This window comes from Oncorhynchus mykiss, chromosome 19 (genome assembly GCF_013265735.2).
Source record: "Oncorhynchus mykiss isolate Arlee chromosome 19, USDA_OmykA_1.1, whole genome shotgun sequence".
In the NCBI taxonomy this organism is placed as follows: Eukaryota; Metazoa; Chordata; class Actinopteri; order Salmoniformes; family Salmonidae; genus Oncorhynchus; species Oncorhynchus mykiss.
In genome coordinates, this window is record NC_048583.1 from 52,853,011 (window position 1) to 52,875,814 (window position 22,804).

General features: G+C 42.2%; 1 protein-coding gene across 3 annotated transcripts; it reads right to left on the reverse strand.

Annotated features, from left to right (window-relative positions):
* Positions 1 to 12,734: 12,734 nt before the first annotated feature.
* LOC110498106 (Krueppel-like factor 11) lies at positions 12,735 to 20,370 on the reverse strand. Of its 3 annotated transcripts, none has more exons than XM_021574696.2 (4): positions 20,101 to 20,370; positions 18,916 to 19,196; positions 13,730 to 14,657; positions 12,735 to 13,515 (listed from the first exon to the last, which is right to left on the reverse strand). In XM_021574696.2, the coding sequence occupies exons 2-4, from the start codon at positions 19,174 to 19,176 to the stop codon at positions 13,217 to 13,219; spliced, it is 1,488 nt and encodes a 495-aa protein (XP_021430371.2). In that variant the 5' UTR covers positions 19,177 to 19,196; positions 20,101 to 20,370; the 3' UTR covers positions 12,735 to 13,216. The 3 variants fall into 3 exon arrangements, with proteins under 3 accessions (XP_021430371.2, XP_021430370.2, XP_036810966.1); XM_021574695.2 differs by having other exon boundaries at positions 18,916 to 19,176; positions 20,101 to 20,368; XM_036955071.1 differs by lacking the exon at positions 20,101 to 20,370 and adding an exon at positions 19,350 to 20,071 and having other exon boundaries at positions 18,916 to 19,176.
* Positions 20,371 to 22,804: the final 2,434 nt, after the last annotated feature.

Here is a 22,804-nt window from a genome sequence, read left to right on the forward strand (position 1 = left end):
TTTGTTATGAAAGGTTTGGGAATCGCTTCCTTTTAGGTGGTTGTAGAATTTAACTGCTCTTTTCTGGGTTTTGATAATTAGCGGGTATCGGCCTAATTCTGCTCTGCATGCATGATTTGGTGTTTTAAATTGTACACTGAGGATATTTTTGCAGAATTCTGCATGTAGAGTCTCAATTTGGTCTTTGTCCCATTTTGTGAATTCTTGGATGGTGAGCGGACCCCAGACCTCACAACCATAAAGGTCAATGGGTTCTATAACTGATTCAAGTATTTTTAGCCAGGTCCTAATTGGTATATCAAGTTTTATGTTCCTTTTGATGGCATAGAAGGCCCTTCTTGCCTTGTCTTTCAGATCGTTCACAGCTTTGTGGAAGTTACCTGAGGCACTGATGTTTAGGTTAGGGTAAATATCGTTTTAGTGTGCTCTAGGTCAACAGTGTCCAGATGGAATTTATATTTGTGTTCACTCACTCACTCACTCACTCACTCACTCACTCACTCACTCACTCACTCACTCACTCACTCACTCACTCACAAACGAACACATACACTCACTCTGCTCCTTCACACACTGCTGACAAGTCACAAGACAGAATCCCCTTCTCACCATGTAATGCTCTTGCCACTGATTGCAACAGATAATGGAACCGCACCCAGTGAATTTCAGAATGTCAAGACAGTGACCTCAATGCCAACAGGTGATAATGAGTAATGTTTTTTAAAGGCTGGGTCATGACGTTAGATTAGTGTAATACTGTGAATATCAGCATTTCAGGAAGTCGTTCACATGGTTTTTAGTCAGCAAAGAAATGAGAGGCCTTACTTTACCTCAGCCCTTAATGCAAAGGCCTATGCCAGATGGCATGAATACTAATCATGACAACTAACAATGCCAACAATGTTAAAAATTTATAAATTCTGCAGTTACAAACAGACTTTAACTATCTCGTCAGGGCTTACCAAACATAAATACAGATAGAGACTAAGTGGCCATTGTGAGAGATTACATTAAGAAGATATATTCAGTGTTGTTGACTGTACTTTTCATGAACCCTTCAAAGTATACAAAAATGATTTAAGGCATTGACTAAATCTGAACCCCTTCTATGTGCATTAAACTATCAAATGTTATTTGAGACATAATGCAAAGGCCTTTGTCATCTCAATGCTTGGGGATATACCCTCTGTGAGCCCAGCCCAACACACTATTCATAGAATGTAGCCTAATGTTTGATCCAAAGTCAAGGCTACAGCTGCTGTATCTGCCTACCGGTATACAGTTGCACTTTGCTACAGGGTGGGCATATTAGCAGCTCAGGTTTAGCCAAAGACAAATTGAGAGGTGAAGCTAGAGTGCACACGGGTGATTTGAGATGCTGGTATCAGTATGGTTACAGCTCTATGAGTCTCGTTGGCAATCTGCGAGGCATCTTGAGTGGAGAGTTGCCTATGAGGCGTCAAAACACACCTGTAAATTAATAATGACCTACAACAAACACTTTTTATGGATACTTTGAACAAGTGATTTACAGATTTCTTTTTTTCTTTCTGTTTTTTCTTTTGATCTACTTGCCCCAATAGAGACAAGAAGGTTGTAGAATGTTGTACACAACATTGATGGTGTGTGTGTGTGTGTGAGTGAGTGTGTGCGTGCGTGCGTGCGCTTGTGGGAAAGACCGAAAGACACACACACATAGAAAAAGAAAGACCGAGAGATACAGAAAGAGAGATCCACACACAGAGAGATCCACAGAGAAAGATACAGATAAAGAGAGATACACACACACACACACACACACACACAGAGACATACAGAGAGAGAGAGAGAGAGAAAGGGAGAGATACGCACAGAGAGAGAGAGAGATAGAGAGAGAGAGATACACAGGGAGAGATGCACACACAGAGAGAGATGCCGAAAGAGAGAGATACACAGAGAGAGAGAGATACAGAGAAAGAGACACACACGCAAAGAGAGAGATACAGCGAGAGAGAGCGATACAGAGAGAGAGAGATACACAGAGAGAGAGAGTGAGAGATACACACACAGAGAGAGAGAGAGAGATACAGAGAGATACACAAAAAGATATACAGAGAGAGTTTCTGTTAGTATTTATTGTTTTATTTTTCTACTTGCCACAATAGAGATGTATGTTAAAAATACAAATATATATACACTACAGTTCAAAAGTTTGGGGTCACTTAGAAATGTCCTTGTTTTTGAAAGAAAAGCACATTTTTTGTCCATTAAAATAACATGAAATTGATCCGAAATACAGTGTAGACATTGTTAATGTTGTAAATTACTATTGTAGCTGGAAACGGCTGATTCTTTATGGAATATCTACATAGGCGTACAGAGGCCCATTATCAGCAACCATCACTCTTGTGTTCCAATGGCACGTTGTGTTAGCTAATACAAGTTTATCATTTTAAAAGGCTAATTGATTATTAGAAAACCCTTTTGCAATTATGTTAGCACAGCTGAAAACTTTTGTCTGATTAAAGAAGCAATAAAACTGGCCTTCTTTAGACTAGTTGAGTATGTGTAGCATCAGCATTTGTGGGTTCAATTACAGGCTCAAAATGGCCAGAAACAAATAACTTTCTTCTGAAACTCGTCAGTTTATTCTTGTTCTGAGAAATGAAGGCTATTCCATGCGAGAAATTGCCAAGAAACTGAAGATCTCGTACAATGCTGTGTACTACTCTCTTCACAGAACAGTGCAAACTGGCTCTAACCAGAATAGAAAGAGGAGTGGGTGGACAACTGAGCAAGAGGACAAGTACATTACAGTGTCTAGTTGTAGAAACAGACGCCTCACAAGTCCTCAACTGGCAGCTTCATTAAATATTGCCCGCAAAACACCAGTCTCAACGTCAACAGTGAAGAGGCGACTCCGGGATGCTGGCCTTCTAGGCAGAGTTCCTCTGTCCAGTGTCTGTGTTATTTTGCCCATCTTAATATTTTATTTTTATTGGCCAGTCTGAGATATGGCTTTTTCTTTGCAACTCTGCCTAGAAGGCCAGCATCCTGGAGTTGCAAACTTTTGAACGGCAGTGTACATCAGTACCAGTCAAAAGTTTGGACACACCTACTCATTCAAGGGTTTTTTCTTAATTTTTGTACTATTTTCTACATCATAGAATAATAGTAAAGGCATCAAAACTATGAAATAACACATATGGAATCATGTAGTAACCAAAACAAGTGTAGCCACCCTTTTCCTTGATGACACTCTTGGCATTCTCTCAACCAGCTTCATGGGGTAGTCGCCTGGAATGCATTTCAATTAACAGGTGTGCCTTGTTAAAAGTTAATTTGTGGAATTTCATTCCATCTTAATGCGTTTGAACCAATCAGTTGTGTTGTGACAAGGTAGGGGGGTATACAGAAGATTGCCCTATTTGGAAAAAGACCAAGTCCATATTATGGCAAGAACAGCTCAAATAAGCAAAGAGAAATGACAGTCCATCAAAACTATAAGACATGAAGGTCAGTCAATGCGGAAAATTATCAAGAACTGTGCAGTCAAAAAACTATCAAGCACTATGATAAAACAGGCTCTCATGAGGATCGCCACAGGAAAGGAAGACCCAGAGGATAAGTTCATTAAAGTTAACTGCACCTAAGATTGCAGGCCAGATAAATGCTTCACAGAGTTCAAGTAACAGACACATCTCAACATCAACTTTTCAGAGTAGACTGCATGAATCAGGCCTTCATGGTCGAATTGCTGCAAAGAAACCACTACTAAACGACACCAATAATAAGAAGAGACTTGCTTGGGCCAAGAAATATGAGCAATGTACATTAGAATGGTGGAAATGTGTCCTTTGGTCTGATGAGTCCAAATTTGAGATTTTTGGTTCCAACCGCCATTCCTTTGTGAGACTTAGAGTAGGTGAACGGATGGTAGGGGTAAAGTGACAAGGCAACAGGATAAATAGAAGCAGGTAGCATTTGATTAGCTATTTCGCTGTATTGTTTAACAGTCTTATGGCATGGGGCAGTTCAGGGTCCTGTTGGTTCTAGACTTGGTGCGTTAGCACTGCTTGTCATACGGTAGCAAAGAGAACAGTCTTATGGCATGGGGCTGTTCAGGGTCCTGTTGGTTCTAGACTTGGTGCGTTAGTACCGCTTGTCATACGGTAGCAAAGAGAACAGTCTATTACTTGGGTGGCTGGAGTCCTTTACAATTTTTTGGGGCCTTCCTCTGACACCACCTGATATAAAGGTCCTGGATGGCAGTTATGTACTGGGCCGTACTCACCCCCCTCTGTAGCGCCTTGCAGTTGCCGTACCAAGCAGGTGATGCAGCCAGTCAAGATGCTCTCAATGGTGCAGTTGTATAACTTTGTGAGGATCTTATGGTGAAGTCAGTGAAGACACTTGTCAGCTGGTCAGCAAATGCTCTGAGTACGCGTTTTGGTATTCCGTCTCGCTCCGCGGCCTTGCAAAATTATTCAGCCCCTTTACTTTCAGGGCAGCAAACTCTCTCCAGAAGTTCAGTGAGGATCTCTGAATGATCCAATGTTGACCTAAATGACTAATGATGATAAATACAATCCACCTGTGTGTAATCAAGTCTCCGTATAAATGCACCTGCACTGTGATAGTCTCAGAGGTCCGTTAAAAGCGCAGAGAGCATCATGAAGAACAAGGAACACACCAGGCAGGTCCGAGATACTGTTGTGAAGAAGTTTAAAGCTGGGTTTGGATACAATAAGATTTCCCAAGCTTTAAACATCCCAAGGAGCACTGTGCAAGCGATAATATTGAAATGGAAGGAGTATCAGACCACTGCAAATCTACCAAGACCTGGCCGTCCCTCTAAACTTTCAGCTCATACAAGGAGAAGACTGATCAGAGATGCAGCCAAGAGGCCCATGATCACTCTGGATGAACTGCAGAGATCTACAGCTGAGGTGGGAGACTCTGTCCATAGGACAACAATCAGTCGTATATTGCACAAATCTGGCCTTTATGGAAGAGTGGCAAGAAGAAAGCCATTTCTTAAAGATATCCATAAAAAGTGTTGTTTAAAGTTTGCCACAAGCCACCTGGGAGACACACCAAACATGTGGAAGAAGGTGCTCTGGTCAGATGAAACCAAAATGGAACTTTTTGGCAACAATGCAAAACGTTATGTTTGGCGTAAAAGCAACACACCATCCCCACTGTCAAACATGGTGGTGGCAGCATCATGGTTTGGGCCTGCTTTTCTTCAGCAGGGACAGGGAAGATGGTTAGAATTGATGGGAAGATGGATGGAGCCAAATACAGGACCATTCTGGAAGAAAACCTGATGGAGTGTGCAAAAGACCTGAGACTGGGACGGAGATTTGTCTTCCAACAAGACAATGATAAAAAACATAAAGCAAAATCTACAATGGAATGGTTCAAAAATAAACATATCCAGGTGTTAGAATGGCCAAGTCAAAGTCCAGACCTGAATCCAATCGAGAATCTGTGAAAAGAACTGAAAACTGCTGTTCACAAATGCTCTCCATCCAACCTCACTGAGCTCGAGCTGTTTTGCAAGGAGGAATGGGAAAACATTTCAGTCTCTCGATGTGCAAAACTGATAGAGACATACCCCAAGCGACTTACAGCTGTAATCGCAGCAAAAGGTGACGCTACAAAGTATTAACTTAAGGGGGCTGAATAATTTTGCACGCCCAATTTTTCAGTTTTTGATTTGTTAAAAAAGTTTGAAATATCCAATAAATGTCGTTCCACTTCATGATTGTGTCCCACTTGATGTTGATTCTTCACAAAAAAATACAGTTTTATATCTTTGTTTGAAGCAAGTTCAAGGGGGCCGAATACTTTCGCAAGGCACTGTATTCTATTTCAGTAATAGACGAACCAGTTCAACCTATTCTATTTCAGTAATACACAAACCAGTTCAGCATATTCTATTTCAGTAATACACAAACCAGTTCAACCTATTCTATTTCAGTAATACACAAACCAGTTCAACCTATTCTATTTCAGTAATACACAAACCAGTTCAACCTATTCTATTTCAGTAATACACAAACCAGTTCAACCTATTCTATTTCAGTAATACACAAACCAGTTCAACCTATTCTATTTCAGTAATACACTAACCAGTTCAGCATATTCTATTTCAGTAATACACAAACCAGTTCAACCTATTCTATTTCAGTAATACACAAACCAGTTCAACCTATTCTATTTCAGTAATACACAAACCAGTTCAACCTATTCTATTTCAGTAATACACTAACCAGTTCAGCATATTCTATTTCAGTAATACACAAACCAGTTCAACCTATTCTATTTCAGTAATACACAAACCAGTTCAACCTATTCTGTTTCAGTAATACACAAACCAGTTCAACCTATTCTATTTCAGTAATACACAAACCAGTTCAACCTATTCTGTTTCAGTAATACACAAACCAGTTCAACCTATTCTATTTCAGTAATACACAAACCAGTTCAACCTATTCTGTTTCAGTAATACACAAACCAATTCAACCTATTCTATTTCAGTAATACACAAACCAGTTCAACCTATTCTATTTCAGTAATACACAAACCAGTTCAACCTATTCTATTTCAGTAATACACAAACCAGTTCAACCTATTCTATTTCAGTAATACACTAACCAGTTCAGCATATTCTATTTCAGTAATACACAAACCAGTTCAACCTATTCTATTTCAGTAATACACAAACCAATTCAACCTATTCTATTTCAGTAATACACAAACTAGTTCAACCTATTCTATTTCAGTAATACACAAACCAATTCAACCTATTATATTTCAGTAATACACAAACCAGTTCAACCTATTCTATTTCAGTAATACACAAACCAGTTCAACCTATTCTGTTTCAGTAATACACAAACCGCAATGCAAGATCACTAGCAAATGTATAGCCACAACAGTGTCAACAGTAAAAACCAGGGGTGGCCAACCAATGCAAGTTTTTGCTCCAGACCTGCTCCAACACACAATAGGCCTGGGCTAAATACAGCAAAACTCATAACAACCCAGTGTTTATCTTTGTGATTGTAATAGACAAGTCTGATTCTATCATATGAACCCATTGTTGATCAACCAACACAACTGATTTTCCATTCTGATAATACTGTAGCAGCAAACAGGTCACACTTGGCCAGTATGTGTCTGCCATCTGCTGGTAAAACTGCATCTGATTAACGTATTTATTCATAATGTCTTATCACAGATTCATAGTTCATACCCACATCACATATTATCTTCACCCTTAGAAGTAGTTGAAACGGCAATTGATAACCAATACTATACTTTAACTTTACAATGAAATGGTTAAAAACACATGGGTCATTATTAGACTGTATCAAATTCCATATAGTTCTATTGCCTTTGATAAACCGACACACACAGCAAGGTAGGCTATTCTTTTTCTCACCCAGGACGGGTGGATGTTTTGAGTAGATTATCTGATAGATTTACTTGTTGTATATTGACCCACTTGTGAAGTGGAGTGTGTGTTCATAACGTGGAGTGATGCGAAAGTGGGTAATGCCTCATACCAAATGAATTCCCAGGGCTGCCAAAACCGACCATTCTGTCCATGTGTCTGAGTGTTTGTGTGTGTGTTTTGGGTTTTTGCTAAGTTTTGGATAAACAGTATTTTGATAAACAGTTTATGGATATAATATTGGGTTACTGAATAAATGTATAGACATAAATTATTTATGAATGCACCACCATTGCCTCACCTTATAGTGTTCTTTGTATAATTATGTCAACCATGTTGGATGAATCCAAATGAAAGAAACCAGTAACATAACTCATAGTTTATAACTAGCTTATCATTTTACCATGTCATTTTTTTGTACAACCAAGCAGCATAATCAATGTAAATGTTAATACACAAGTTTCCACTTCTTACATCTTTAAAAAGGTAGACCTACATGATGACAAACAATGTCTGCTGATCTAGCTATGCATTACGCCAATAAATAATCAACAGGAGATTTTTTGTAGGTAGAATACCATATCTCTATCGATCCCAATAACAAATTAATAACAAATTAATACCAGATCAGGATAAATGCATCTTTCTAGAGCTCCGACTTTCCGACCTGAACATCACCGATGTCCTGATTTGACCTCATTTTTTTCCATAGTTCCCAGTTGTCTTGAAAGCACAGAAATAATCAACAAGCATGGCATAGCACAATTATACAAAGACCACAGCTTGTGAGCAAAGTTATCTTCACAATCATTTAAACGTTTCTTTGCCGTCTCTGTCTGCTGAAGAGAGTCTAGAAAAGTTAAATGGAATTTTGGAGATGGTTCCTCAATGCGGAAAAAAGTGAAAAGCTCCTGAGTGGCGCAGCGGTCTAAAGGCACTGGTTTGATTCCAGGCTGTATCACAACCGGCTGTGATTAGGAGTCCCGGCGCACAATTAGCCCAGGGTCGTCTGGGTTCAAATCAAATCAAAATCCAATGTATTTATATAGCCCTTCTTACATCAGCTGATATCTCAAAGTGCTGTACAGAAACCCAGCCTAAAACCCCAAACAGCAAGCAATGCAGGTGTAGAAGCACGGTGGCTAGGAAAAACTCCCTAGAAAGGCCAAAACCTAGGAAGAAACCTAGAGAGGAACCAGGCTATGAGGGGTGGCCAGTCCTCTTCTGGCTATGCCGGGTGGAGATTATAACAGAACATGGCCAAGATGTTCAAATGTTCATAAATGACCAGCAGGGTCAAATAATAATAATCACAGTAGTTGTCGAGGGTGCAGCAAGTCAGCACCTCAGGAGTAAATGTCAGTTGGCTTTTCATAGCCGATCATTAAGAGTATCTCTACCACTCCTGCTGTCTCTAGAGAGTTGAAAACAGCAGGTCTGGGACAGGTAGCACGTCCGGTGAACAGGTCAGGATTCCATAGCCGCAGGCAGAACAGTTGAAACTGGAGCAGCAGCACGGCCAGGTGAACTGGGAACAGCAAGGAGTCATCATGCCAGGTAATCCTGAGGCATGGTCCTAGGGCTCAGGTCCTCCGAGAGAGAGAAAGAAAGAGAGAAAGAGAGAATTAGAGAGAGCATACTTAAATTCACACAGGACACCAGATAAGACAGGAGAAGTACTCCAGATATAACAAACTGACCCTAGCCCCCCAACACATAAACTACTGCAGCATAAATACTGGGGGCTGAGACAGGAGGGGTCAGGAGACACTGTGGCACCATCCGATGATACCGCCTGGCAAGGGCAAAACAGGAAGGATATAACCCCACCCACTTTGCCAAAGCACAGCCCCCACACCACTAGAGAGATATCTTCAACCACCAACTTACCATCCTGAGACAAGGCCGGGTATAGCCCACAAAGATCTCCGCCACGGCACAACCCAAGGGGGGGCGCCAACCCAGACAGGAAGATCACATCAGTGACCCAACCCACTCAAGTGACGCACCCCTCCTAGGGACGGCATGAAAGAGCACCAGTAAGCCAGTGACTCAGCCCCTGTAATAGGGTTAGAGGCAGAGAATCCCAGTGGAGAGAGGGGAACCGCAGTAAAACCTTGAAATCAGCCCTTGCCTTAACAGGACGCCAGTGTAGGGAGGCTAGCACTGGAGTAATATGATCACATTTTTTGGTTCTAGTCAGGATTATAGCAGCCGTATTTAGCACTAACTGAAGTTTATTTAGTGCTTTATCCACGTAGCAGGAAATTAGAGCATTGCAGTAGTCTAACCTAGAAGTAACATGGATGAATTTTTCTGCATCGTTTTTGGACAGAAAGTTTCTGATTTTTGCAATGTTAACGTAGATAGAAAATAGCTGTCCTTGAAACAGTCTTGATATGTTCGTCAAAAGAGAGATCAGGGTCCAGAGTAATTTTGTGGGTGATTGTTTCCTGTCTCTGTGTTCTCTGCACCAGTTAGGACTGTTTCGGTTTTGACACGTTTTCTTATTTTGTATTTGTATAGTGTTTACGTTTCGTCTTTATTAAAGATGCTTAACAATAGCCACGCTGCATTTTGGTCCTCCTCTCCTTCCCAGGAAGAAAATCGTTGCAAATTTGGGTTAGGGTTTGGCTGGGGTAGGCCGTCATTGTAAATCAGAATTTGGTCCTAACTGACTCGCCTAGTTAAAGGTTAAATAAAAATTCAATCGGACGTTGGAGTTGCTACCAAATAGGGAGGACAACAGTCCATGTGGATGGCTGGACTAGCTGTGTGCGTAGGAGTTGTTCTCCTCTGTTTTTGAGCAATATGTTTATCTTAGGCTGACTGTCATTTCATATCAAAATCTGATTTTTTTTTTAAACCAAATATTTCCCTGTGTAAATTCATTGGGTAGGCCTGTAGTATTATTCATAATAAATCCTCTTTAGCTCGTGGAGTCCCATGAAAAAACTAGACTTACAATAGCTTATTGTTCACTTATTTCATTTTTTAAAATTTACTACTACAGTCTGTTCTTGCCTGCTGAATGTAAAATGCAGAAACCAAAGGAAAGCCTATTTAAATTTCGCTGATTCTGTTGAAAAAGATGTATTAAACGGAACGAAACGGGAAGAGAGAGCGCGCACACACCGTGGTGTGATCAAAATCCCCCATATGAGTAGCCTGATAATGTACCCTTCTGGACCTTGTATGCAAACAGTTGAGAATAGCCATAAGTGATCGAAATAGTTGCATAGTCAGGCTGTATGGTACTCCTTGTATATAGCTCCATTCTTGTGTATGTTACCATTTTAATGTCATTATTATTTTTTAAACTGCATCGTTGGGAATGGCTCATAATCAAGGTTAAATCTACACCAGTTGTATTCGGGGCATGTGACAAATTCAATTTAATTTGATGCAGTTATTTCGACATGAAGCATTCAAAACGGTACATTTGAGCGGTCTTGCTCTTTCTTCACTATTATCAGAGGGCTATTATCAATCTGTACAAGACATGCCAGTCTATTTTGGCTAAAAGTAAAGGAGAGACTGACTGCATCACTTCTTGTTTTTAGAAGAAGCGTAATGTGTTGAATATTCCAAATTGCTTACATAGTACATTTACACACAGCACTGACACACACACTTAACCCCACCAAATGAGTGACGTTTAAAATGTATGTAGTTCTGTCCTTAAACTGTTCTTGTCTATTAATGTTCCGTATTATGTCATGTATCGTGTATTGTTTGTACCACAGGAAGAGAAGCTGCTGCAATCACCCCAGCTAATGGGGATCCCAAAAATATATATTTCTAATTAGCCTACATCCCTACAGTTTACAGCTATAGCCAATAATTGTATATTCACTTGATAACAATACCACATTCCTCATTGTACTGTGTTGTTGTAGCCTAGGTAGAATTGTTATTTTCTTATAATGTAGGCCTAATCAATAGCGGAGCTTTGCGTGACCGACTGCTACAGAGCTCAGCCTGGAGGAACGCACAGATCGGACATTTCATCATATGTACACTTTTTTTTTCTTGCCCTTTGGCAGGTGAATATATTTATAGCTCCAATATTTAGTTAATGAGGATCCTAATATCTAGCTTATTATTTAGCTTACTCGGCTACACAACTCCAGACTCTCTCTTTCCAGCTATTCCCTTGCGCAGTAGGTTGAAGGCTACCGACGCAAACCTCAGATATTCCTGTTTTCATGAAATCCCAGGAAAAACTGTAGTCTACAAAAACTACAGGAGATTTAGATCAGCATTATCTAACCGGGAAAATAAATTACAGTGCAGCTTTTGTCCACAGGGTGGCACTTGTGAAGTCAGATAATGTTTCTTATGTCCACAAGGTGTCACTGTTAGAGAAAGTGTGAGATAGTATGAACCCATTCAACCCATAGAGGCAGTATTGTGTAAATCGATCCGTAAGGCAAAGGGGCGGGTATTCAGGGATCCAGTCTATTGGTCGCACCTCCCGACAGTTCAGTTTTCTCACAATCTGATTGGAGGACGGTTGCTACCGGGCATGGAACCGCAGTGGCGGCAAGAGGGTTTCCACTAGTTACCAGTCACAAAGTCAACATTTGTGATAAAAATACGTTTTTCGATGTTCTTTTAAGGTTAGACATACTGTTATCAGTGTGGTTAAGGTTAGATTCCAATTTTAAGAATATGCATTCTGAAAATAGGCGGGATTTAGCCATAATTATGACTTTGTGGCTATAGAAGCTATGTGATGGCCAAAGAGAGACAAAATAGTTACTTGATGGGTGTTTATGTAATACTGAATGTCTAACCTACAAGGATGACTTGACTACTGGTTACACCTTTATTAGGTTTTATATAATAATCTGTATTATTAAAGCAATCCAGAGACTGAGTTATCAATTGACACAAATTATAATGTAACACTACTTCATAACGATACTTGTGAGGTTTCTTACCTGTATCAGTCGGCCAGGCTTATAAGTACAGAGGCAAGGATATGAGTGCCTATACATCCCGCTGCCTCATAGCATAGTTTGGATTAGAGCTGCTGAATGGGACAAAAAGTATTTTGGCCTGCACGTTCCACTAAACCAACAGGATGTGGTCCAGTCCAGAGCTGTGATCAGTCAGCGTATTGAACAGGAAGTGTTTCAGCTGACTGACTCACATAGGATGTGGCAAGACACCACTTTATTCCTCTACCATATAACTGGGGGAGTGACTGGAAAGGAATGCTGACTAACTAGAGGGCTGTTCTGATTTTTTATAAAGGACCATCTAAGGTCAAAGGGAGATTTGCTACAAACAACAGTTAATAATGTCTTTATTACAAATGTGTATTAAATAATATGAAAAGTCAGTAAGTCATTATCACAGTATAGATTACTATCCACATAGATTTTTTTACACAATTAAGTCATTTTCCCAAATTAACAAATGTAGTTTGAAATACAACACAATCACATAGATATTATGTACAAATATACATACAAAGAAGACAGGTGAAATGTAGAAGACAAACTTCATTACAAAGGCTTTGGCAAAAGAGTGCATACATATATACAATTGTGTAAAATATCTGAAAAGTAAACAAAACAATGCCTTTTGCAAAACAAAAATGTACAAATGAGCAGTAAAATAAAAATACAGAGTCCAGTGCATGTCTTCAGACATTCTCCATGAGTAAAATGGCAGCCTTGTGTGCTTGGCTGCTCCCCCTATCCATGTCATGGTTTGGGGGTTTTGGGTAAGAAGTCACTAGTGGGTAGTGTTGGGCAGAGTCTAGTTTAAGGCAGGTACCAGCATACTGAGGGAGAGTGAGGCAGGGTTTGACGGCAGAGGCTTGGGAGAGGACATTTTGTTGGGGCTGCGCACCTCGGCCTGCCAGGAGGGGGTCTTCTTGCTGGTCATGTGACGGCGGGCATGTTTGGTCAGGTGGTCGCTACGCATAAAGCGCCGTTCACACACGGGACACACAAACTTCTTCTCGCCCGTGTGGGTCCGGCGGTGACGCGAGAGCTCGTCAGAGCGCGCAAACTTCTTGTCGCAGCCCTCCCAACTGCAACTGAAGGGCTTCTCACCTGAGAGAGAAAATTAGAAATAAGAGTGTAAGTGAGCAGGTCATTATCATTTAGTCACCAACAAACCCCAACACGCTTTGAGTCAAATAAATGAACTTATAATCTTCAGTTTAAATCGTGATACACAAATCAAGATCCTAACATTTTATCCCAAAAATGTCAGGTTCTCTCTACTTCCACTCATCCATGAGAAGCACTGTGAACTCTCCCTTACCTGTGTGTGTTCGGAGGTGTGCCTTGAGGTGGGAGCTCTTGAAGTAAGTTTTCCTGCAGCCGGGGAAGTTGCACACGTAGTTCCTCCGGCGGGAGAAGTCCATCTTGGTGGCGCTGCAGGGCCCGGCGGGCACGTAGACCGGGGCGGGGGCCAGAGGTAGCAGCTTGGTGTGGCCCAGGGTCATGACAGTCTGTGGGGAGCAGTGGGGTGCCTGAGACATGTGGGACTGGGGGAGAACCAGCATCACAGTGCCCTGGGGCATAGCCTGGCCCATGAGGAAGGGCTGCTGGAGGGCCCCTAGAGGGCCAGACTGGGGCAGGATGGATGTGGGGGTCCTGGATGTCTGCATCGGGCCCTGGATGAACGCTGAGATCATCCCTGATTGGCTGGTCACCGGGAACATCTGGCAGATGATTGGAGGAATGGAGGTGGGGGGCGGGGAGAGGCGTGTGGGCAGGCTGTTTTGTGATTGTGTGTTAGCGGGAGGAGGGGAGGGGCTCTCCTTACAGTGGATAGCCTTTGGCTCTTCCTTCTCAGTCTTGACTGGCTGTTCCCTACAGGAAGAGATGAGGGCAAGGTTGGGTGTTAAGGGAGGTTTGCTGCTCTGTTCAGTCTTTACTGTGTGCTGTTGATGGACCACCAGCTCTGAGATCCTCTGTTGCTCAGTGGGGTGTGCTGGAATTTGCTTGCAGGGCTGTGTGTCTGCGGTGTGGCGGATGACGCTGGTTACCATTGCTCGGCAGGGTGCCGGTGGTGGGGACTTTCCAGTGGTTGGGGACTCAGCAATAGAGGCCATGAGCGGTCGTGGGACCCCACAGACCCTTACAGAAAGGCTGGAGCTGGGCCGGCTCAGAGGAGAGGTGCTTGTGTGGATGGCAGCGCTGGTGGGGGTTTCAGCAAAGCTGGGGCTGTGAGGAGGTGTCATACACTGGAAACCAGAGAGAAAAAGACAGAATCAGTGTATGTGCACCATACTAGGAAGCTTTTTCAAACAGAAATGTGCATCCTGCAGCACTAATTCCAAAAAGTTTTGGGACACTGAAGTCCATGGAGAATAACAGTACCTCCTCCCAGCTGCCCACTGCACTGAGGCTAGGAAACACGGTCACCACCGATGAATCTACGATAATCTAGAGTTTCAATAAACATTTGTCTACGACTGGCCACGCTTTCCACCTAGCTACCCCAATCCCAACCAACAGCTCTGCAACCCCGCAGCAACTCGCCCAAGCGCCCCCAGCTTCTCCTTCACCCAAATCCAGACAGCTGATGTCCTGAAAAAGCTGCAAAACCTGGACCCCTACAAATTAGCTGGGCTAGACAATTTGGACCCCCTTCCGAAAATTATCCGCTGCCATTGTCGCAACCCCTATTACTAATCTGTTCAACCTCTTTCGTATCGTCTGAGATTCCTAAAGCTTGGAAAGCGGCCGCGGTCATCCCCCTTTTCAAAGCGGGTGAGACTCTAGACCCAAACTGTTACAGACCTATATCCATCCTGCCCTGCCTTTCTAAAGTCTTCGAAAGCCAAGTGAACAAACAGATCACCGACCATCTCGAATTCCACAGTACCTCCGCTATGCAATCAGGTTTCCGAGCTGGTCACAGGTGCACCTCAGCCACACTCAAGGTTCTAAACGATATTATAATGCCCATCGATAAAAATAAAAAAACAGTACTGTGCAGCAGTCTTCATCGACCTGGCCAAGGCTTTCGACTCTGTCAATCAAAGTACGCTAATGACTGCCTCGCCTGATTCACTAACTACTTCTCAGACAGAGTTCAGTGTGTCAAATTGGAGGGCATGTTGTCCGGACCTCTGGCAGTCTCTATGGGGGTGCCACAGGGTTCAATTCTCGGGCCGACTCTTTTCTCTGTATATATCAATGATGTCGCTCTTTCTTTTATCCACCTCTACGCAGACGACACCATTCTGTATACTTCTGGCCCTTCTTTGGACACTGTGTTAACTAACCTCCAAAACAAACTTCAATGCCATACGACTCTCCTTCTGTGGCCTCCAACTGCTCTTAAAACGCTAGTAAAACCAAATGCATGCTCTTCAACCGATCGCTGCCCGCACCCGCCCGCCCGCCAAGCATCACTACTCTGGACGGTTCTGACTTAAAATATGTGGACAACTATAAATACCTAGGAGTCTGGCTAGACTGTAAACTCTCCTTCCAGACTCATTAAGCATCTCCAATCCAAAGTTAAATCTAGAATCGCCTTCCAATTTCACAACAAAGCCTCCTTCACTCATGCTGCCAAACATACCCTCATAAAACTGACTATCCTACCAATCCTTTACTTCAGCGATGTCATTTACAAAATAGCCTCCAACACTACTCTGCAAATTGGATGCAGTCTATCACAGTGCCATCTGTTGTGTCACCAAAGCCCCATATACTACCCACCATTGCGACCTGTATGCTCTCGTTGGCTGGTCCTCGCTACATATTCGTCGCCAAACAATCTATAAGTCGTGGCTAGGTAAAGCTCCGCCTTATCTAAGCCCACTGGTCACCATAGCAACACCCACCCATAGCACGCGCTCCCGCAGGTACACAGATGAGTCGGAAGTTTACATAAACTGAGTTTAAATGTATTTGGCTAAGGTGTTTCACAATTCCTGACATTTAATCCTAGTAAAAATTCCCCGTCTTAGGTCAGTTAGGATCACCACTTTATTTTAAGAATGTGAACCCCTATAAGCTACAGGATTGAGGTCAGGGCTTTGTGATGGCCACTCCAATACGTTGACTTTGTTGTCCTTAAGCTATTTTGCCACAACTTTGGAAGTATGCTTGGGGTCATTGTCCATTTGGAAGACCCATTTGCGACCAAGCTTTAACTTTCTGACTGATGTCTTGAGATGTTGCTTCAATATATCCACATAATTTTCCTGCCTCATGATGCCATCTATTTTGTGAAGTGCACCAGTCCCCCCTGCAGCAAAGCACCCCCACAACATGATGCTGCCACCCCCGTGCTTCATGGTTGGGATGGTGTTCTTCGGCTTGCAAGCCTCCTCTTTTCCTCCAAACATAACGATGGTCATTATGACCAGAGGACATTTCTACAAAAAGTATGATTTTTGTCCCCAATGGCGGTTTTGGAGCATTGGCTTCTTCCTTGCTGAGCGGCCTTTCAGGTTATGTCGATATAGGACTCGTTTTACTGTGGCTATAGATACTTTTGTACCCATTTCCTCCAGCATCTTCACAAGGTCCTTTGCTGTTGTTCTGGGATTGATTTGCACTTTTCGCACCAAAGTACATTCATCTGTAGGAGACAACGTGGCTCCTTCCTGAGTGGTATGACCGCTGCGCGGCCCCATTGTGTTTATACTTGGTACTATTGTTTGTACAGATGGACATGGTACCTTCAGGCGTTTGGAAATTGCTTCCAAGGATGAACCAGACTTGTGGAGGTGTACAATTTTGGCTAATTTCTTTTGATTTTCCCATGATGTCAAGCAAAGAGGCACCGAGTTTGAAGGTAGGTCTTGAAATACATCCACAGGTACACCTCCAATCGACTCAAATGATGTAAATTAGCCTAACAGAAACTTCTAAAGCCACGGCATCATTTTCTGGAATTTTCAAAGCTGTTTAAAGGCACAGTCAATTTAGCATATGTAAACTTCTGACCCACTGGAATTGTTATACAGTGTATTATAAGTGAAATAATCTATCTGTAAACAGTTGTTGGAAACATTACTTGTGTCATGAACAAAGTAGATGTCCTAACTGACTTGGCAAAACCAATATTTGTTAACAAGAAATTAGTGGAGTGGTTGAAAAACAAGTTTTAATGACTCCAACCTAAGTGTATGTAAACTTCCGAATTCAACTGTATATTTCACTGGTCATCCCCAAAGCCAACACCTCCTTTGGACGCCTTTCCTTACAGTTCTCTGCTGCCAATGACTGGAACGAATTACAAAAATCACTGAAGTTGGTGATATCTCCCTCACTAACTTCAAGCATCGGCTGTCAGAGCAGCTTACCGATCGCTGCAGCTGTACACAGCCCATCTGTAAATAGCCCATCCATCCAACCAACTACCTACCTCATCTCCATATTAGTTTTTTTTATGCTCTTTTGCACACCAGTGTTTCTACTTGCACATCCTCATATGCACATCTATCACTCCAGTGTTCATTGTTAAAATTGTAATTACGTCGCCACTATGGCCTATTTATTGCCTTACCTCCTTACTTCATTTGCACACACTGTATACATATTTTATATCGTGTTATTGACTGTATGTTTGTTTATCCCATGTGTAACACTGTGTTGTTGTTTTTGTTGCACTGCTTTGCTTTATCTTGGCCATGTCACAATTGTTAATGAGAACTTGTTTTGTAGAACAAAGAACCACTGTGGTGTTCTAGTACAGCCACTGTGATGTTCTAGTACAGCCACTGTGATGTTCTAGTACAGCCACTGTGATGTTCTAGTACAGCCACTGTGATGTTCTAGTACAGCCAATGTGATGTTCTAGACCAGCCAATGTGATGTTCTAGTACAGCCAATGTGATGTTCTAGTACAGCCACTGTGATGTTCTAGTACAGCCACTGTGATGTTCTAGTACAGCCACTGTGATGTTCTAGTACAGCCACTGTGATGTTCTAGTACAGCCACTGTGATGTTCTAGTACAGCCACTGATGTTCTAGTACAGCCACTGTGATGTTCTAGTACAGCCACTGTGATGTTCTAGTACAGCCACTGTGATGTTCTAGTACAGCCACTGTGGTGTTCTAGTACAGAAGTCCTAGGTTGGGTGTGTTCTGTTTCAAATTGGAGGTTTAATGTAGCTGTTAGGAGAGATACGTGACCACAGTAGGCACGTATGCACACTACACTAATGACTAGTTCGAGATGGGTGGCTGTAAAACAGTGATTTTTACAACCAGCAGCTGAGAGAGATGAGCACTGGGTGAAGTTGAAACCGCCTCTCTCTTTATCTCTTTCCTGACACCTGTGCAACAACCTCCCTAACCCCTCCAACCCCTATAAGCCATGCAAAGTTTTTAGCAAACACACCAACCTGAGATAAAGACACTGTCTCAACGCTGGTTTACACAGTAAGTCAAAGCTAGGACTCACAGATGTTTACGCGTGATGGTTGTTTTGGATGTGTGGTGTTTATGGTTGTCCATAGAGAATACACTCTTACCAGGGAGGAGAGCGAGACAAAGTCTTTGGGGGGCTCCGGTGGGTCCGGAGGCAAAAGAGAGTCGCAGGAGTCCGAGGCGGGGGTAAGGGGTCTGGGTTTGCAGGGGTTGGGGCGGTGTTGGCCCCAAGAGCTCATGCAGACCAGAGCCTCTGCAGCCTCCAGGTCTGTGTACTCCAGACTGCAGCCTGGGGAGGACTGCTCACTGTAGTGCCTCTTCCTCTTCAGATAGGAGCCGCAATAGTCCATCACCATCCCATTCATCTGGAGGAAAGAAAGTTTTTCTGATGATGGTATAATAGAAGACTGGTGAGTCACAATAGGGACTAATCACAACGATAACTGGGAAATGAGACCCAATCAAAACCATACAGCTAGATGTATTCATTTGCATCCAAATGACCTCAAATAAATGTGTGAAATGTTTCTATTCTTACCAGTCATTAGCTTAATGTCAAGTGCCAGTTGCTGCGAGGTTGTCACAGTGTGGCCGTTAAGAGTGCTGAAGGAGCAGACTTTTGAGATTACATCCCATCTGCCCTAAGCCTACGAGCCAAGTAACCTCCCATTGCCAAATATAGACCAACTAGTAATGTATCCCTACCACTGGCCACGTGAGACCGAAACCCGCATGCACAGGGGATGTTACCCTGTGTGAACGCTGCATCAGGAAGTGCTTTGTCTGCAATGACACTATCAGTGATCGTATGGCCACTCCCAACATCAAATAATGTGACCAGTTTCACATAGTGAAAGCGTAGCCCGCCTAGGCAAAACAATACCACTCTACTGGGCTACCTGGTTATCATAGGGTGACGTTGGGTAACGTTAACACAGGTCAATAAAACAAATGCTACATTATTGCACAATTCTGTGAACTGGGCACTGTTGAATTAAAGATATTGGACCAACAGTCAATCATTGCGAAGTCATTGGATAATATGATTGGATGGTATAAATGTAAATAAGTCTCAATTAATCTTGTTTTTTTCTCAATAATAATTAACATGACTCAATTACCAACTGAATAATATTGTAACGGAAAAAGTCCAAAGTGAAACTAATAAACTGGAGTGACAAACAAATACAGTATCCTATTGACCGATTATTATTCGAACGTTTGCCATGAAATAACACGCATGTTGACTTGAAATAATAATATTAATTAAAAAATATAAATCTTCTTACCCCATACGAGACTTCAATTTCTGAACATTTTTGTAACGGCATTGTTTAGGTATATTTGAATTAAGTTTAGCGTCAACCGGATATGGAACAAAAGAAGCGGTGTCACTCCGCCCGATCAGTAGAGACTGGCTGTTCAATTCGTTTTCACTACGTCCTCTCTCAGCTGTGTAAAACATCAGGATAAAAAAAGGAAAACAAAATTCACAACACACAGGCGGATGGCAACATGCCACCAATGAAAAACAAATGTGTGTGAGATCTTATCCAATAGCAGGTGAGACGACGCGTGATCAGTGCATGGTGGCCGGACGATTGGAGGAAATAGGGTGCGTGGCTGTTGGTGGGCGTGCAAAGGGGTCATCGGTGTCAGAAAGAACCCGATGAACTGCAAGTCTGAAAACTAGGTGAAAGGTCTTATGCCGCGTTCATTACAACTGGGAGCTCGGAAATCTCTGACTTCAATGCGTATAAAACAACTGGGAACTCGGAAAAAACTAGCCTCGACTGGGAATAATCGATTTGTACGGTCAGAATTTCAGAATTCCAACTCGGGACTCTTTCTAGAGCTCCAATTTTCCGACATGAAAATCACTGACGTCATGATTCGACCTCGTATTTTCCGAGTTCCAAGATGTTTTGAACGCGGAACTAGTGCCGAATGAGGGGACTCCTGAGTTTCTCCCATATGTTTTTGACATACTTTTATGTTTATTATTTTTTACAGGATATCTAAAGCTTTTAGTTTGCCAATGAATACTCTCGTTTTTTGTCAGTTAGTAGTTTGTCAGCTATTAACATCACAATGCTTTTCAAATTCAGTAAAACGTCATGCTCTATTTTAACACCTTAATGATGTGCATTTCAAGCTACACCATTGTTACATCGTATCTACCTAACAAAGCAGGCGTAACATGAACATTGTATCAGACCTTAGTAACATTCATATTATATCTGTTACAAAACGTCTTTACTTATTGCTACATGTAGAATATATATTACTATGTAGCTAATGTTGGATTTATTTTGACACTTCTGTTTTCAAATACTGCATGAGACCATTGTGAACTTCAGAGGCCTCAGGTTGTCTAATGCATAAAAATATATAACAAACGTAAATCCAAAATCACATTGAAAATTCAACACCCCACAGTAATATAAACATTGTTGGGTCATATTTGAGTTAAATATTGTTTTTAGACCCACCCCTCTCAACCCCATATGGTTTATATGGGCTCATAAAAAACATCTTTAGAGGAATTCTAGGGTGGAGCTTGTGAACAACCTAGCCTCTCTGTTTTTGTCCATAGAGCCCAACATTTTGCTCCGGGCCCCATTGTTATGGTACGGAAAAACAGAGTACCGGTATGTAGGATATATCATGTCAAAATCACAGGATGTTGTGTAGGCCTAATACATAATGAAATATGTTATGAACTTAGAACAAAGACAATGCATCATATGGCTTCAGAGAAGGCTTACTGTAGCCCTGGACTCAACATTTCATTGCACCAAGAGCATAGCTGTGTTTTAACCATGGGCAACACATTTAATGTAATATCGAAACGGTATTAAATATCCAAATATAATTTTGTTTTTGCAGTTATTGTACATGTCTCTACATTACAGGCGGCTGGTGGCACCTTAAATGGGGAGGACGGGCTTAATAGCTGGAATGGAATAAATAGAAAGGTATCGAACACCCGGTTTCCATGTATTTGATACCATTTCATTCACTCCATTCTAACCATTATTATGAGCCATCCTCCCCTCAGCAGCCTCCTGTGCCTCTATATGTATGGTTTCTCAGAATTGCATGTCACAAATTCAAATGAGTGCTGACCTACATCTCCGAAACTTTGCATCATCCAAATTGTTTACACGATGGAAGAAACTATAGTGTATGTCAAAAACTCTGCAACTGCAGTAGCCTATGTAATTAGATTACAATCTAAGATCTCTGACACACAATTAACACTGTTTAAATGTTTTCTACATTCCCCATTCTCTGAACCTCTGAAAAGATTCAAATGAAACCGGTCACCTTCATTCTCTCTGTAGTTCAATTAACCACTTTTCCCACCCAAATGCCCTGGTGTGTCAGGAGCGACCAGGGAGGCCGTGCTCCATTTCCAGTCACATAAGAATGACCTCAGGCAGCAGGGCTGAGTAGGGCTTGGTTGTACAATGCAACCCAGTGCCAGCAGCACAGCATAAGCAGTGAGAGGTGTCAGAGGGAGGAGCAGGGCTAGAGATAGAGGCTGCAGCAGCAACAGAAACTGTTTGTGATATAAGTGGGGTAGAACCGTATGAACTCGGCCAACAAGAAAACTGGAGGAAAGGTTAACGCTGGTCAAATCTAGGCTCACACCTCCCCTCGCCTGATAACTCCTCCTCTCAGGAACTTCCATGAGGGGACACAGAAAGGGGGAGTTGAGGGCTATTGCCCTGTGAGAGTTAGATATACCACCCCAGAGGCTATAACTCACTCCCACCCCCAAGCCCTGAAATGCGGACACTTCGGACAGGGGAGCAGAGTCAAGTAGAGAAATAGTCATTCTCACAGAAGTGCTTGTGCAAGCCCCACTTTTCAACCTCTCAGATATCAGCCTGGTCTCATAGACTAGACGTAACATAGTACATGAAAATCCAGGACACTCAAATTCATATGATATGTTACGTTTGGCATGGTTACATAAGACAGAAT

What these genes read in the sequence shown, in the direction of transcription:
- LOC110498106 (XM_021574695.2), bottom strand. Translation starts at nt 20,142, where the DNA reads ATGCCGTTACAAAAATGTTCAGAAATTGAAGTCTCGTATGGG. An exon ending in AAATTGAAGTCTCGTATGGG is followed by an intron (nt 19,177 to 20,100) that starts GTAAGAAGATTT and finishes TCTTTCCTCCAG; the next exon opens with ATGAATGGGATGGTGATGGA. An exon ending in ACACCTCCGAACACACACAG is followed by an intron (nt 13,516 to 13,729) that starts GTAAGGGAGAGT and finishes TTTCTCTCTCAG; the next exon opens with GTGAGAAGCCCTTCAGTTGC.